This window comes from Aquila chrysaetos, chromosome 10, assembly GCF_900496995.4.
Source record: "Aquila chrysaetos chrysaetos chromosome 10, bAquChr1.4, whole genome shotgun sequence".
NCBI classification, from domain to species: Eukaryota; Metazoa; Chordata; class Aves; order Accipitriformes; family Accipitridae; genus Aquila; species Aquila chrysaetos.
The window spans coordinates 35,111,426-35,126,705 of NC_044013.1; the positions used below are offsets into that span (position 1 = coordinate 35,111,426).

At 45.3% G+C, this 15,280-nt stretch overlaps 1 protein-coding gene across 7 annotated transcripts in view; it reads left to right on the top strand.

Annotated features, from left to right (window-relative positions):
- Nucleotides 1-3,864: 3,864 nt before the first annotated feature.
- Nucleotides 3,865-15,280, top strand: part of COL26A1 (collagen type XXVI alpha 1 chain) — a 181,325-nt gene continuing 169,909 nt past the window's right edge. For all 7 annotated transcript variants that reach the window (XM_030029123.2, XM_030029126.2, XM_030029128.2 and 4 more), the window contains exon 1: nucleotides 3,865-4,264. In XM_030029123.2, the coding sequence (XP_029884983.1) occupies nucleotides 4,113-4,264 (152 nt within the window). In that variant the 5' untranslated portion in view covers nucleotides 3,865-4,112. The remainder of the gene's footprint in view (nucleotides 4,265-15,280) is intronic.

Here is a 15,280-nt window from a genome sequence, read left to right on the forward strand (position 1 = left end):
AAAACACTCCAGACCATGTGAAACACCATGTGCCCACACATGTCCAATGGATTAGTCTTCTGACATGACAGCATAAGGCTGTCACTTGCATGGAAGGTGAGCAGTGTGTAGCAGGAAGGCCCTCCAGGGACTGCTTTTTCTTGATAGCAAAGTCAATAGGGATGGTAAATTGAAAACCTGGCCCTTGCCTCTTTATTATTTCCCCCCTGTGCTTCCATGCATTGTGGCTTTCCAGTATGCACCCTGCCTCTCCCATCTTGAACTGAATTGGTAGAATACATCCAAATAATTTATTTAGCCCTGTCCTGGTTTTGGCTGGGATAGAGTTAATGTTCTTTCTAGTAGCTGGTATAGTGTTATGTTTTGGGTTTAGTATGAGAATAATGTTGATAACACACTGATGTTTTCAGTTGTTGCTAAGTAGTGTTTGTACTAAGTCAAGGATTTTTCAGCTTCTTGTGCCCAGCCAGCAAGAAGACTGGAGGGGCACAAGAAGCTGGGAGGGGACACAGCCAGGACAGCTGACCCAAACTGGCCAAAGGGGTGTCCCATACCATGTGACGTCATGTCTAGTATATAAACTGGAGGGACATGGCCAGGGGGGGCAGATTGCTGCTCAAGAACTAACTGGGCATTGGTCAGCGAGTGGTGAGCCATTGCGTTGTGCATCACTTGTTTTTTATATTCCAATTCTTTTATTATTATTATTGTTGTTGTCTTTTTTTTTCTTCCTTTCTGTCCTATTAAACTGTCTTTATCTCAACCCACAAGTTTTACTTTTCTTTCTGATTCTCTCCCCCACTGGGTGGGAGTGAGCAAGTGGCTGTGTGGTGCTTAGTTGCTGGCTGAGGTTAAACCACGACAAGCCCTGATTGCCTGGGCAAATGTTTAATTAACATGCTTATGCACAGGCATAAAAACTGTAGCTTTATGTTTTGAAATATATTATGTCTGGTTTATAAGAACAGGACTGTTCAGATTTCAAGGGTTCTATTCTCAAAGCTAGTCCCTCTGATAAATTGAATGGATTATGTTTTTGTTGGCTGTCTTTGTTACCTCCATCACTGTGTTTTCAATTTATCAACACAGTTTTGAGAAATTGTTAGAATATGTTGCACTTGTAAGCACCATGGGGAGAAAAAAATATTAATTTATTACTGCTATTGTGTTTGATTATATTATGCATATACAAAGGACTAAAATGAAATGTCATCTTTAATTCTCCTCTTACAGTAGACAATATCACCCTTTCTTCTCTCTTTCCAAAACCAGCTTGGAAGTTAATTCTTCATTTTCATTTTAAATCAGCTATACAGAGTAGAAGCAAGTGTGCATTAGGGACAGGGCAGAAATAATGGGAGCCTGGAGATCTGAGCTCTATTTCTGGCCTTGCCTTTAGCTCTTTGCAGTCTTGAGCAAAGTCATTTGACCTCTGGTCTCCAGTCTCTCAGTTCATGAAATAGGAAGAACATTAGCTTTCTACAGATGTCTCTAATAATTTGCCAGAATCATGTCTTGTCTAATCACCTGTGTTTAATATCTCCTAGGGTCTTGCAAAGCCAGTGAAGGCTGAAACAGCAAATTTTGCATGCAACCGAAAATAAAATGCTCTTGGACAGTTAAGACTTGAAGACTACGAAAAGCTTCTGAAGGGGCTAACCCAAGCCAGGAGAGTGGGTTAGAAAGCCACTGGTGCTGCTCAGTGCTGTTAAATACTGATAAATGATCTATCCCAGCCTGTCAGGAGAGGGAACTTAGTGTGTTTGGGACAAAAGGCTGAACCAGGCCCCCAGAGCACAGCCTGGACCTACAGTAAACTGCCAGGGGTGGGGGTCCAGTTGCACCCAGTTTGGCTGTGCACACACAGCTGAGAATGATCACCCAGATTAAAGGGCAGGGGAGCCTCAGAGAACTGCTTAGTGTACTGTGTGTGTTGCAGCTTCTGACTGCTTTCTCAGAAGGGTGAATTTGGGGTAGTTTGTAGCCTTACCGAGAGGGGAGACCAGAGAGTAAGCCTCTTTTTTTGTTACCCTGTCAGGCTGAGCAGAGGTTTCCTGAGGACTGACTCTGAGCAAAATGGCTGAGTGGCTGAATATCCGAGGGTGAGTTGCTGGGAGCTATGTGGTTTTTTGGGGGTGGGAGAAGGGAAGAGAAGGTGTTTCCCTTGCTGAGGGTGAGGCAAGACTGAAGGGAAGGGTGCTCAGGCTGACCTGGTTGAGGGCTGGGGACAGAGGGCCCTGTTATGTCCCAGCTCCAGGTACTGAGGGCTTTTTGTAAATGAATAGTGGCTGTTTCTGAGAGGGCGTGGTGGCCCAATGCTGCTGGACCAGACCTTTTGGTCTCCCTTTGAGCCCAGAGAGTGCTGATCCATTGTCTCCTCCAGCTCTGGGTCTGGGACACCCTGGGGGGAGCTGTGGGGCAACCCCAGGGAGGCTGTGCTGAGCTGCAGTGCAAACTGCACCTCTGCCTCCTTGTGTGATTTGCTCCAGTGATTAATGATGGTGGCTGTTTAAAAACCTGGTGCCTCATTTGCAGTCTAAACTTGTCTGGTTACAGGCTCCAGCCAGGGGCTATTTATCTCTGTGTGCAGGCGCTGGAGGTGGGCACCATGGGGGAAGGGGTAGGTGCTCACCCACGGGTGGGGGATGAAGCTAGCCATTTTCCCAGCATCTTGCAGGGATCATTTTCCAGCTGCAGCATCTTGCAGGGATTGTGTTACCCCCGAGGGGAAGAGGTCTCAGCCTTTGCAGAGCCCCATAGGGAAGCCCTGGGCCCCTTGGATACCCCAGCAAGAGACCTGCTTTCAGTAGTAAATCAGGGCTGTCTTTGGATGGCTGCACAAACAGTGAAGGTGCAGAGCAGGTATTGTGAGCTTGCAGGATCTGAGGGTAAAAAAACTTAGAAAGATGGCTGTGTCATGTTAAAAGTTAAATCCCTCCTTGTGGTGTTTGGTTCAGACAAGTCACTTGCCCAGTGAGCTGCAACAGCCCAGGTTCCTCCGGAGCTGGGAAGGGGACACTGAAAGGCCAGCAAATGGGGTCTGTGACACTGTTACCAAATGGGGGATGTACAAGGGTTTTAAACACAAATTTGGCTGCTGTACAGAGAGGGAGCCTTACCGCTGGCTTCCTTGTTGGGGTACTGCCTTTGCAAAATGCTCATGTCCTTCCACTACTGCAAAAATGTTCTTCCTGCCTGGGGCTGACTGTGCAATTCTCCAAGCTCAGGGCCATCTTGGGTGCTAGGCAAAGGGGGTCTACACGAGGTGGTGGCAAAGAGACTGCTTACGTGTGATGCCAAAAGGAGCAGGATGCACATACTGAAGCAGAGATTACTTTTTCACTGGTTACCTTGTGAATGAAGCATCTTAAAAAATTATTTATTTCCTACTTTATCTGTGTAACTTCTGCAGTGCAAACGCGGCAGCAGGCACCAGTTTTTGGGCGGCACTGCTGAAGTGCAGTGGGTTCACCTTAAACTGGCTCTCGGTTAATCGAGGAGACACAGGGCCTTGTGATCTGTGTCGGGGATCTTTTGGGATCGGGGCTCGGGCTCCCCGGGTGTGCTCCCTGCCTATGCCCAGAGCTGAACCGGGGCTACCCCCAGCTCTGCCTGGGTGGGAGTGCGCAGCCCCGGCCTGTTCCGTGCCCGTGCGGGACCGCGGCTCGCCGGCCCCGGGGTCCCCGGCCGCCTTCCCCGACGGGGAGCCCCTTCGCAGCGGGGTCTGCTGCGAGGCTTGGCAAGGGTTAACGCCGAAACCCCACGCCCCCTTTGACGGAGTCGGACCAACCTCGCCAAATTTGAAAAGGCATCCGGGGCTGAGTGCGCGCCCTGGGCGCAAAGAGCCGCGCTGGCCCCGGACCCCCTGCCCGGGCAGCAGCAGCCGCCGCCGGGGCTCGGCTTGCCGAGGGACGGGGCTTGCCTTTGGGAGCCGGAGCAGCGGTCCCTGTGTCCCGGGCACCCCTGCCCCGTAGTCCCCGGTCCCGGGGACACCTCCGCGCCGTGGGATCCCGCTGTGACCCCGGCCGGGGGAGGCACGGTGGGGCCCCGCGCCTGCCGTGCCGTGTAAGAGGAAAAGTGGGGGGCGGGAGGAAAACCCTGTTCTTGCAAAAATGCAGTTGGCTCTCTTCTTGTCCTGGTGCTGCTGCCTCCATGGATGCGCGCTAGGGACTGGCTTCCTCTATCAATTCCCAGCATCAACCCTGCAGCACAACTACCCAGAGCAGAGCTCGGGCTCGCCGGGCAGCGGCTTCGCCAGTCGCCGGTGAGTAAGACCGGGTCCGCCTCCCCGGCGAGGAGGCTGGGCTCCTCCGGTGGCTCCCGGGGGGAGCGACAGGCACGGCAAAACCGTGGGCAGCAATCCCCGCGGAGGGTGCGAGGGGCTTGCCGGACTGGGCTGCCCTCATCCTAAATGGGGTGGGGGAGGCTTCCTACCTGCCCGTAGCAGTGTTCCTCTCTGGGGCAGGGAGCGACTAGGGAATCGAGGAGCTGAGCTTTGGCAAATGAAACCCGCAAACTCCCCCCTTCTTGCCTCCCCCGGCCTGTCGGGGAGGGGAAGGTGGCTTTGCCGGGTCCGCCGGGCAGCGTGTCCCAGAGCCATAAAACCTCCTGAACCGGGACGCTGGTGATGCCGGCAGAGGGAACTGTTATAGCCCTCGGCTGCGAGGAAAAACTTGTTCAGCTCAACAAAAGACAGACCTTAATTACAGATCTCTGTTCAAGAGCTGCAGCTTTCAAATAGCTGTTTAAAACCAAACCTCCCACTCTTCTCCTCTTTCCCCCACCCCAAACCAATTTGTTATAAACTTAATGTAAATCGGTTTTGATTTACTGTATCTTGCTGCTTCAGTAGAGCAAACAATTTAGGCTTCTCCCCCTCCCCTCTGTTTTCTCTGGATATTTCTCTAGAGGTGAAACAGCTGTTCAGATGAATGAGCCACACTGTATAAAGCGAGAGGGTGGCTTAACCTGATTCCAGTTGTTCTTGAATTTCACTGTTTTTTTTTTTCTGCAATTCCCTTAAGTGGGGACTTGGGAATTTAATATTCAGGGCTCGTCCATCCTGTCTCTACCTCTTTTCCTCCTCCTCTTGCTAATACCTAGTATGCATGAGTTGTGCTGCTGTGGAGCAGGGTTTATGTTAGAACCACTTATTTGGGCTAGGAATTGGGATAAGGCATCTACACAGCAGATTTACATCAGCACGTCACAGAAGTACAAGAGTGGGCGCTAGTCTTGTGCCTTGCACAGTTCTCGCATATGGTGCATATTTCATCTCCAAGTGGGGGTGGTTTTGTTTGCCGGCCTGTCAAACAGGCCTCAGTCTGTAGGGGGTGTGATGTTAAACTACAGTAACTGTCAAACGGTTTGAAACGGCAGAAAATTATAGGAGAGTAATGGGATAAACCTATCCCAGCTGGATCTGTTCCAAGGTACCCCCTTCCCAAAGCATGAGCTGCAATGAGAACCACATGTCATTTGTCTTACATATCTATTAGCCTGCAGATCTTTGTTCAGAGCTACCACACTTACATGACTGTGGACTCTATCTTTGCTCACCAAAGACCTTCCCCAATTCACACTCTTGCATGATTTTCCCATGCCTCAGTTGTCTGGATAGCTGATGCTTTGTCAGGGGAATGCATCCCTCTCCAAGTCTATAAAGTGTTGTATAAAATCATCTAAAGCTGATTTAAACAATGATGTTGGGAAAGCTGGTAGGTTTTTTGATTTTTTTTTTTTTTTTTTTGTCCAGTGGAACTCTGCCATGTGAGAATCTCCCATTCTAGTTTAAAGCAGAGGGGAAAATAAAAAATTGAAGGGAGGAAAAAATCACTGGTGGATGTTTTGAAATAAAAATTCAAGTCCTTAGTCAAATATCACACGTTGAAGCAATCTTTGTATGTTTTAATTTCCCCTTGAGTGGTGGAGTTTTGTTGTTGGCAAATGTCTAACAGCTTCACTTTCTGATGGGAAAATCTGTGTGGGAAAACTTTACCCAGCCACAATGTTGGACCTTTGCGGGGAGCCTCCTGCAGGGTGCAGCTTCAGGTTGGGATAGCTGTGCTTTTCTGGATTTAATATGGTGCTGGATAAGAATGAGGCTTTTTGCTCTAAAGTCTGACATTGATCTATGTGGGTATGAAGGCTTTTTTCAGGGGACTGAATCAGGCTGGTATAAACTGTTGTTTATGTTGTTCAGTGTCCCTTTTGCCATCTAAACAGGGGATCTTAGTAGCACCTGAATTATGTGAAGCAATAGCAGCTCCATCACAGCAGAGATTGCTGGCCTCTGTCCTGAAGAGGCTGTGGAGGATACAAGGTGGTGGGTAGGTGATTACTATTAATGATACTACATGGCCATTCCTACCTTCTCTTCTGCAACCTGCCCAGTGAGTGCTTTGTCCAGTGACTTCTGGCACTTTTCCTGGGTACTCACAGCCAAGTATAAGCAGGCCAGAGCCTTGAAAGTTATTGCTGCAGCTCCTGGTTTTGGTATGTTGCAGCCCATACTGATGCCATGCTCTACAGCTGACGTGTTTCCTTGATGCAAGACATACCATGTTTCTGCAGTTGTCTTTTCCTGTCCTTGGTCAGCAAGTGAAGACATGATTGAGCTGTTTGGGAATCTGCTACCAATTTTTTTAAAATTAGCTTGTCATAAAAGTTGTATTTCTCCAAGGAGGGGGAGAAAAAAAAAGTTGATGGAATCTTTTGTCTTCCACCTAGAAAACCATTCAAAACTCAATAGCTGATATAGTCCGTGGTATCTAGGTTGCAGGCTGTCTCAGAGATGGGCTTCTGAGGCTCTGAGGACTGCTGAACATTTTTTTTTTGCCAGAAAACTAAGGCCCTGGGCAGTGTAAAAAGCTTGGGAGGTGGTGGTGGAGGGAAATTTGGAGGAAAAAAATTATTCACATCCTTCAAAATTACATTGTGGAATACTTGTTCTGGTGGAATGTTGCTTGCTTTGTTTCCTTTTTTAAAATGAAAATTCTAGCTTCTGGTTGGCTTCAGTCGACAGATCCTTGTTATTAGACCAAAGACTATCTTTGCATGTGCTTGAATTGCTTTGAACTTCTGTGGGGGATATTCAAGTAATAATGACTGAAATCCAAGCAGCAGTGTTTGTTGGCATAGTATAGATTGTAGCAGCCTCACTATTTTGTTTGAATTTCACATTTAGCGTGTGCATTTCTAACTTGCTACTGTGTTAAGGCAATGAGAATGGGAAGTGGGACTTACCCAAAGCATAAGAATGGAGGGGCTGTCTGCCAAGCAGAAACTGTTGTCCTCCAGACTTGGACATGAGAAGCTTTGCTAACTGGGTTAAGGGAAGCTTATTCCCATGCTGGAAGTAGCTTGGTTCTCAACAAACGCCTGTATCTGTGTTAGTTGTCTTTGGAATTGGTGTTCTCCCAGCTTAACTTCTCATCCTATTTTCCTGTAGTTTCAAATTAGTCATGTATCAAGTCCTTGTGAACTCAAGTGTAGGAGTTAGAAACTTCTGAAGCTAGATGCAGTGCTTAGACTGGAAACCTCTTTGGATGTGAGGTGGAGGCAGCCAAAAGAAAACCCCCAAATGTGAACTGGAAAGCAATGTAGGATGATAACTCTTTCTTACTGTTAGCTTTACAGTAGCATCACAAAAGTCAACTGGGGTGGGTGCAAAGTCTGACTGTGATAGATAGACCTTCAAAACACTTACACGTCGGCCTAAAACTTTCTTCCTGTGAATGAACTACAATTTTACAAATAACAGGACCGTCCGAGTAGGTGTTCTTATCCAGACTGTACTGGTAATTACAAATCAGTACTTATTTTGGTCACATAGTAATTCCTAGTGCTTGCTACAGCAGTGATGTTTCTTGAGGATGGATACGGAGAGGAAATTAATATCAGTCAATTGAAATCTGTAAGTGCAACCTCCGATTGCTAGAGGCAGAGGTTTCAACATGAAAGGCCAGGCCACATATGTGCCTCAGAGCACAGCACAGGAGAGCGAGGCTTGGGTTCTGGTTGTGCTTCTACCAATGGTTTACTCTGTGTCAGAGGGCAAATCACTTTGCTGTGGATTCAGTGGAACAATTAAACATGCTCTGTGTGCTGCTTTGACATGGGGAAGACATTTAAACTGACATCAGCTTTCCTGTACTTTAGCTTGTCTGTCTTTTCCCCCCTGAAAATCCTGAAGTGTTGATGCTTTCAGATGTTTAGGTGATGCTTGAAATATGTTGTCCATTATTCCTTGAGGCTAGCAGTCTCCTGATAGGTCACTTGAATGGCTGGCTTTCAAGACCAAGATGTCTGGGTGGACCTGTTATAGGTAGATCTGTTCTTTTCAAAGTAGCTGCCTGTATTGTGCCTGGTCCTACAGTTACACATTTGCTAGGATGGAATTGCCCCTCCCCAGCCCCATCTGAAGGACTGCACGCAACTGTACTGCAATGTAACAACCTCCAGCCTCTTAGGTGAGGTTTTAGTGGCTTTAAGTAAGCGTGGGTCTCTTTATGTGTTAGAAGCCTGTTCTTAATATTAAAAGGTGATCTATAAATTGGTATCCTGATTTATGCAGTCTGTCAGAGTGCTTTCAGAACATGTATCTGGAGTTTTCCTGATGGTTGTCTGTTAATTCTCTCTTTACCAGAGAAAGATGATTTGAACCTGATTTCAGCCCCAAATTCTGAACCTCTTGTGGCTCTTAAGTGGGTGTGGAATATAAAACTATACGTATTGGAGAAATGTGGTTCTTTTTCCTTTTACTGACAGGATCTTGCTTTCTGAGTCATTCCCTCCATCACCTAATACTCTGTTCATTGCCTGAGGTATCTGGTTTTCTATCGTTTGTTATGGACTGTGTGAGGATGTCAAGCAAACAAACTGGGATTTGTGTCATGCTGAGTCCTCTGCACTAATTCCCCTTTGAAGTGCCCTACCCAGGTAACCAAGAGGTTAGAAGGTCTTAAGCTCATCACCAAACCCTTGAACTATCTGATATTTGTTTCCTGGACTCTGTAGCTATATGATCTTCATCTGGCTTCTGGGGTTCAGTGCTGTAACTTCACAATGCAATTAACAGCGAAGCCAATGGTAGTGTAAGGACGTAGCAACACTGGAATGGCTTTGAAATACCAGACGTGACTGTAGTTACTGCAGTCAATTGTATTCGTTTAGGAAATCTCCTACAGTCTTGCCTTTCCAGCTGCTTGTGTGAATCATTTCCTCTCATGTAGGTTTCATTTACCAGCTCTAGGAAGAAAAAGGGAGCAGAGAGGAAAACCAATGGGTGGCAGTGAACTTGTGCTCCTCTTGGATAAATTAACAAATGTGCCTCTTTCAATAACGCTTATTTGTTCATTTTCTCAAAGCTGGCCTTATTAGTGTGCTGAAATCCTAGTTGAAACACATCAGGTTAGAAACTTCACAGCTTTGCTCGAGGGGAGTGGTTCTGTGATGCTTGGATCATAGAATATTTACTCGCATCTTTGTTTTATTGGGCTGTGTCTTGATAAAGGGGGAAAAATGAAGAATGACTTTGGTGTAACTATGAAAGACAGAAAGCATAGAGTGTTTTAGGTCAGCTGGATTAGAATACTGGGTGAGTTACTTATGCTCTTTCCTGCATTAGACCTCTAGCATGTCTGGAAACATTATTGTTTTGTAAAGCATAGACTACCTCTCCTGTAGGGTAATACTAAAATTCATCTGACCTCATTTCTGCAATATGCTCAGAGCTCTCAAATCACTTTTAATTAGAGAGATGTAGACAGTGCTTAAATTTACTTTCACTGAGGCATAATGTTTATTTTGAGGCTTTGAGCATAAAGCTAGCCTGTGCCAACTTAGATATCACAAAGACTCTATTAAGGATCATCGCTGCAAAAGTTAAAAAAAAGCATAATGCTACTAATTGGGTTAATGTCCTGCAATTTTTCAACTTTTTATATAGTTGAATAATACTAAAGCTCCTGCTTAGTGTATTTATGCACAATGTGGCACTGATCTGAGTTAGTCCTTAATACTACTACAGAAAGGAACAAGGGTGGGAACTGTGATATTATTCCTTATTGTTTTTGTTCCTTATCTTCTTTTTGGAAAGAAACAATTATTTGTTGACTTCCAATTTATTGCATGGAATAACATGGTTTAGATGTTTTGGCTGTTTTTGACAAGTTTAATGTTTTCCTCCTCTTGAAAATGAACAGATGTGTAAGTAAAGAGCGTGCTTGGGTGAAAGTGTTGCCTATAATATTTAGGCCTGGCTATTTGAAAATAGTTGAATCTTTTTGAGAGGACCAACAAATAGGAAGCTATTTCACTTTTGAGACTCCTTTTCAGCTTCCAAAGAAGGGAAATCATAGCTCTGGCAAAGAAAAAAAACCTCTCCTATCTGTTGAGAAATGAGTTTCACCCCGAGGCCCACACAATGGATGCTACTGAGACAAACACTGAAGGCAGCTTCATAATGTTTCATGTTTGGGACTGATCAGTCTCCTCTTCCATATCTATGTGGTTTATTTGGAAAAGAGAATCTGCCACCTTAAAATCATAGTAGTTGATTTTGAAACCTCTTTGAAGCTGAGAAGAGAAGGTGTCTCTGAGCTTCTCTTAAATAGGACTCTTCCCTTCTCTGTGGTCTGCTGTGTGTCTCATGTCTGTTCTGTGAGAGCTGAGTAAGGCTGTCATTATCCAGTCACCTTCCTTTGTGCTGAGCAAACAAACCATCTGTCAAAACTTTAAAGCTAATGTGAGGTACCACTACATAGAAATGCATCTAGTCATGTCCAATCTTGACATCAGGTTATGTAGTTAGATGTCTTTTTAATTAGTTCCAACTTTTTCTGCCCCTAGGAACTGGGTGGAAGTGATATTCTTTGCAGTATTTGCACTAGATATAGGCAAGCGTTTGCTCAGAGCATCTCAGAAATGCCAGTGCAATGAAATCATGAGGCAAGGGAATATCCCCCTGGACGTGGTCGTGTAACTGAGTTGTACTGAGTCTGTTGAGTTAAGAACAGGTCAGGTTGTGTTTCTTCTGGGTGCCATGTTGTCCCCTGTGTCCCGTCCTCCCACCACCCCACCCCCCCACCCCTTTATTTTTTTGGTGTATGTGCGCTCTAGAGGGGAGTTACTTTTGACTTTGCAAATGGACAAGACTGTTGATTCCTGCTTTCCACTTCTCAGTGGAATAAAAAGACCAAGTACGTGTGGTGGGAAGAGAGTGCGTTGTAAAGGTAGTGTAGGCAAAGGTGTTTTATGAGAGATACCTGTTTCATATGAGGACAGTTTTGGGGTTGGACCCTGCAGAAGTGAGTGCAGCAAATGTGATGGCAGGACCCGAGCACTAAGGTTACTGTTCTGCTCTGTGTGAGAAACTGGAATAGGATGCTCTTTACCCTGTGCATGTTGGATGTTAGAGCTGTTTAGGACTAAGAAAAGGCAGCAGCATAGGTGCTAAATGAGCTAAATACTCCTTTTGCCCTGTTGTGATGACCTTGTTGAGATGGAGTTGCTCAGTTAAGACACTGCACAAAAACTTCCCTTCTGTCCTTGGCTTGTTTTATGCCTGGGGTCAATCAACATCTGCTTTTTCCCCACAGGACTTTGCTTATTTAGCCGTTCAAAAGTGTGGTGCTGGGAGCTCTCAGTTTGGTTTGAAATGCTTCTTCTCATCGCGAAAAGGCTTGGGGCAGATGGGCTGCTGCGGCTGTTCGGATGACATAACGTCTCCGTGCTGAGTCTCCCATTGGCCTGGTGCTGCGGTGCTTGGTGGGGTGTGGTAGCCCTGAACGGAAGGGCAGACATTTCTTTTTTGCTGTGTGCTGCTTAGCCCTTATTAAACTCAGATGTTTCTAACCCCTTCCTCCAGGCTCTCATTATTGCTGTAAACACAGCAGAGCACAGGGAGCTTTTTCAAATACTCATTTGAGGCAGCAATGGGTGACAGCTCTACCAACAGCTCTCCAGTGTGCCTGTGTGTGAAGGAGAGTTGACATGAATTTAACACACCAACCCAAGGGAGGTTCTGCTTGTGTTTTGCCTAAGGAAAAAGGTGGCATTTGCCTTTTCTCTCTTTTTTTTTTTTTTTTTTTTTTAATCTGATGCCACTTCTCTTTATCCTGTCTCAGGTTGCTTGGCTTCCTGGCTTTTTTGCCTGATTCCCTCTTCTGCTTCCCCAGAACTGGTCTGGTTTCTGCTACCCTGCTCAATGTGGGCTGTCTAGCTGCTTGTCTCATCACTGTATCTTGTGCAAACTTTGACTTGTCTGCATTTTCAGGTGGCAGTGAAAGTGATACCAGCTAAAATAAGGTTTCTGTTGCTGTGCTAGGATGACTAAAAAAGGCTCTCCTAGAAGAAAACACCTGGATCTGGCTGTTGGCAGCTGCATATCTCATCTGTACCTGTTCCACATGTACTGTGTGGCTCTGACAAAGTTATTTTTCAGCTTTTTGTGAAGGGAGAAAGGAGGAGAGATTGCCATGGTAACAGGATCTTAGATGCTTCCTACCTATATAACCCATGCTTCATGCAGTGCGAGCTACCATACCCCCTTGCAGGGGAATTTATGAATCCTTGGTATCTCTAAATGTAAGCCATTAACTTTGAGGTGTAACCAGGCTATTTATAAACTTCTTAGACACAGTTCTCCAAGGACTGTATCTTTTGCAAATCTACTTATGAGTCTCGAATATCTGTCTGTTTGATATCATGCTTTTTTGAGCTGAGAAATTCTTGGCCCAGTGAGGTATCAGAGCTGCTTTGTGCATGGCATCTGACTTGGTAAAAGCTATGTTCCTGCAAGATCCCTGAAGATCTCTGTAAGATCATTTGTATGACTTGTTCTCATGACATTTTTGCATCTGACTCTAGTCTTGTGTGCCTTGTTGTAAATTGAGCTAAAGATCCTGGTTCTGAACTGTCAGGACCAAGTCAGATGTTAGGAAGATCATTGCCATTTTGATGCTGTATTTAGTCACTGGATTCTAGGTGACTGGAAATCTAGGCTATCCTAAGACATTTGAAGATGAGCTACCCTGTTGCAAGGTTCTTGAAATCTGGTCCCTTGAATCTCTGGCTTGGTTTAAATTGCCCTTCAAGAGCTTCTGACGCATGGGAGGTACAGAGAGCTTTTCTCATTGGGTACTCTACATCCCCCAGAAAACACTGATTTTTAATTAGTGGTCATTGTAGCTTTGAGGTGAACTTTTTGTGCTGCCTTTAATGAACTTAAAGCTAAAACGGCAGCGATCCTGAGAACTGAGCTGTCAGCTTGTGTCTGTCACTGGCACTAGCAGTATAGGACAGAGAAAATCTGATATGCTTAAGCTTCAGTATTTCAACATGGCAAACCCAACTAACCTAAACACTGAGGGGGGAGCTGCATTCTTTGCTATGCCTAATCTCTGTATTTTGTTAAACATGCATTCCTGCCAGAACTTTATTGGACAGAACAATAGTGACCAGCTGGGCAAGTGACCCTGGCTTTTCTGGTCGGCAGAGGAATTCAGCATCTGAGGAGTTCAGATTCTCATGTGCAGCTTAAAGTGATCTGGATTTAGTTGCTTTTAATTATCAGCTGGCTGATTCATAAGGCTTTGTTTTCCACCCTCTTTCCCAAGAAAAAGACCATTCACTTAAATGTTTAGTGTATATTCTGCAGAGGAGCACAAAGTCTGGGAACTGAGACTTGCAAGTTCTCTCTCTCTCTTTTCTTTCCCTTAAATAAAATGGGAATAGTAATACTTCCCTTCACGTAAGGGAAGGCTCTGGGGAGTATTTCACGAGGGTGTGGTTAGATCTTAGAGGGAAAGCTGCAAAATCCAAAGTATTGTATATGAATATATGGAGAAGTTTATAATAAATCTATGAATTATAATACTTGGCACTTGTATAAACTTCCACTCTTACAGAATAGAGGTCGTTGTGCTCCCTGTTTACTGCACCTCTCTGAGCCTGGATGACTGAAATTACTCTTTGGGAGTTAGTCTTTGCCTGATCTTTGCGGAGAAGGATTTAGTTTGGAGGGCAAGCTGAGATGTGGGAGAGGGAGATGCTGAGCAGGGCAGGCTGGATTGAACGGCAGCAGAGGGTTGGGTGATGGCACAGGCTGTGGTGCTTTCCTTTCCCCAACTACGATGAAAGGTTTGTGGGAGGGTGAATGTGTAACATACCTATAGAAGCAGCACTGACCAATATGGTCAGTGCAAAAATGCCTGCAACAACTGGTGCTAGCAAGCAGTACCAGCCTTTGCACAAAGGCAGGTCTGGGCTGCGATGCTGCAAACTTTCTCTGTTCCCATGCAGCGTCTGAAGTGTAGCTGAGAGCAAAAAGGCAAATTGGCTCTGTAGGATGTTACAGCACTTGGCTTAATGCTGCTGTAAATCAGCGTAACCTGCAGCAAAATATATAGTCTCCCTGCAGTGTATTTCAGGATACAGCACTGAGCCAAATGGTTTAAACTATCGCACAGTAAAATGCTGTCTCTTGGGCCACTGTTACTGGAAGTCACTAATGTATATCACAAATGATACAAAAATTTTGGATTGCAAAGTTGTAGGAATTCTTAGGCTGTAGGCCTGTGGATAAGCTTTGAATGAGTGTGCATTGCAAGCAGAAAAAATAGGATCCCATTTTGCCAAGCACCAGAAAAATACTTGAGTCCTGATAGTGCAATTAAAAGCCTGCTAAAACCCTTTCAAGACCTCTGCAACCAAACCCATTGGAAATTTATTGCAAGGACCTCAGCAACATATTCGTTTTCTTGGGTAATGTCCTTTGAAACAGCCAAGCTAATTATGTCTGTCAGGCCCTGCCAAGCGATTATGGGTGTCGGAATTAGAAGGTTTTCAAAGCAGCTTCTACAAATAACTATAGAATTTTGCTGAAAGTAAAGTTTCAGCTCCTAGGTAGCTTTTGGAGGAGTTGCTCCATAACCTTTGGGAAAGCAAAGGGTGAAGCTGTATCTGTCTGCACTGGATGGGAAGAGAAGGGAGAAGTGGGAATGTGGAAATGATAAGAATTGTCACAACTCATCTTTTGAGCTGAATGCAACTAGAAACTAGATATGTTTGTATCAGACACTTCAGCTGGTGTCCTGTTTGAGCCTGGGAGTCTCCTTGTGCTACCCACGTCTGGGTTATTGATTTGTATCTGAGCATCTCTGTGGCCTACAGAGGCAAGGCTCACTTTGCAGGGCACTTCCATGAGTTCCAATGTCTGTGGTTGTGGTTTGTTGTTGTTGTTTGGGTTTTTTTTCTTTTTTTAAAGAAAAAAACCAAA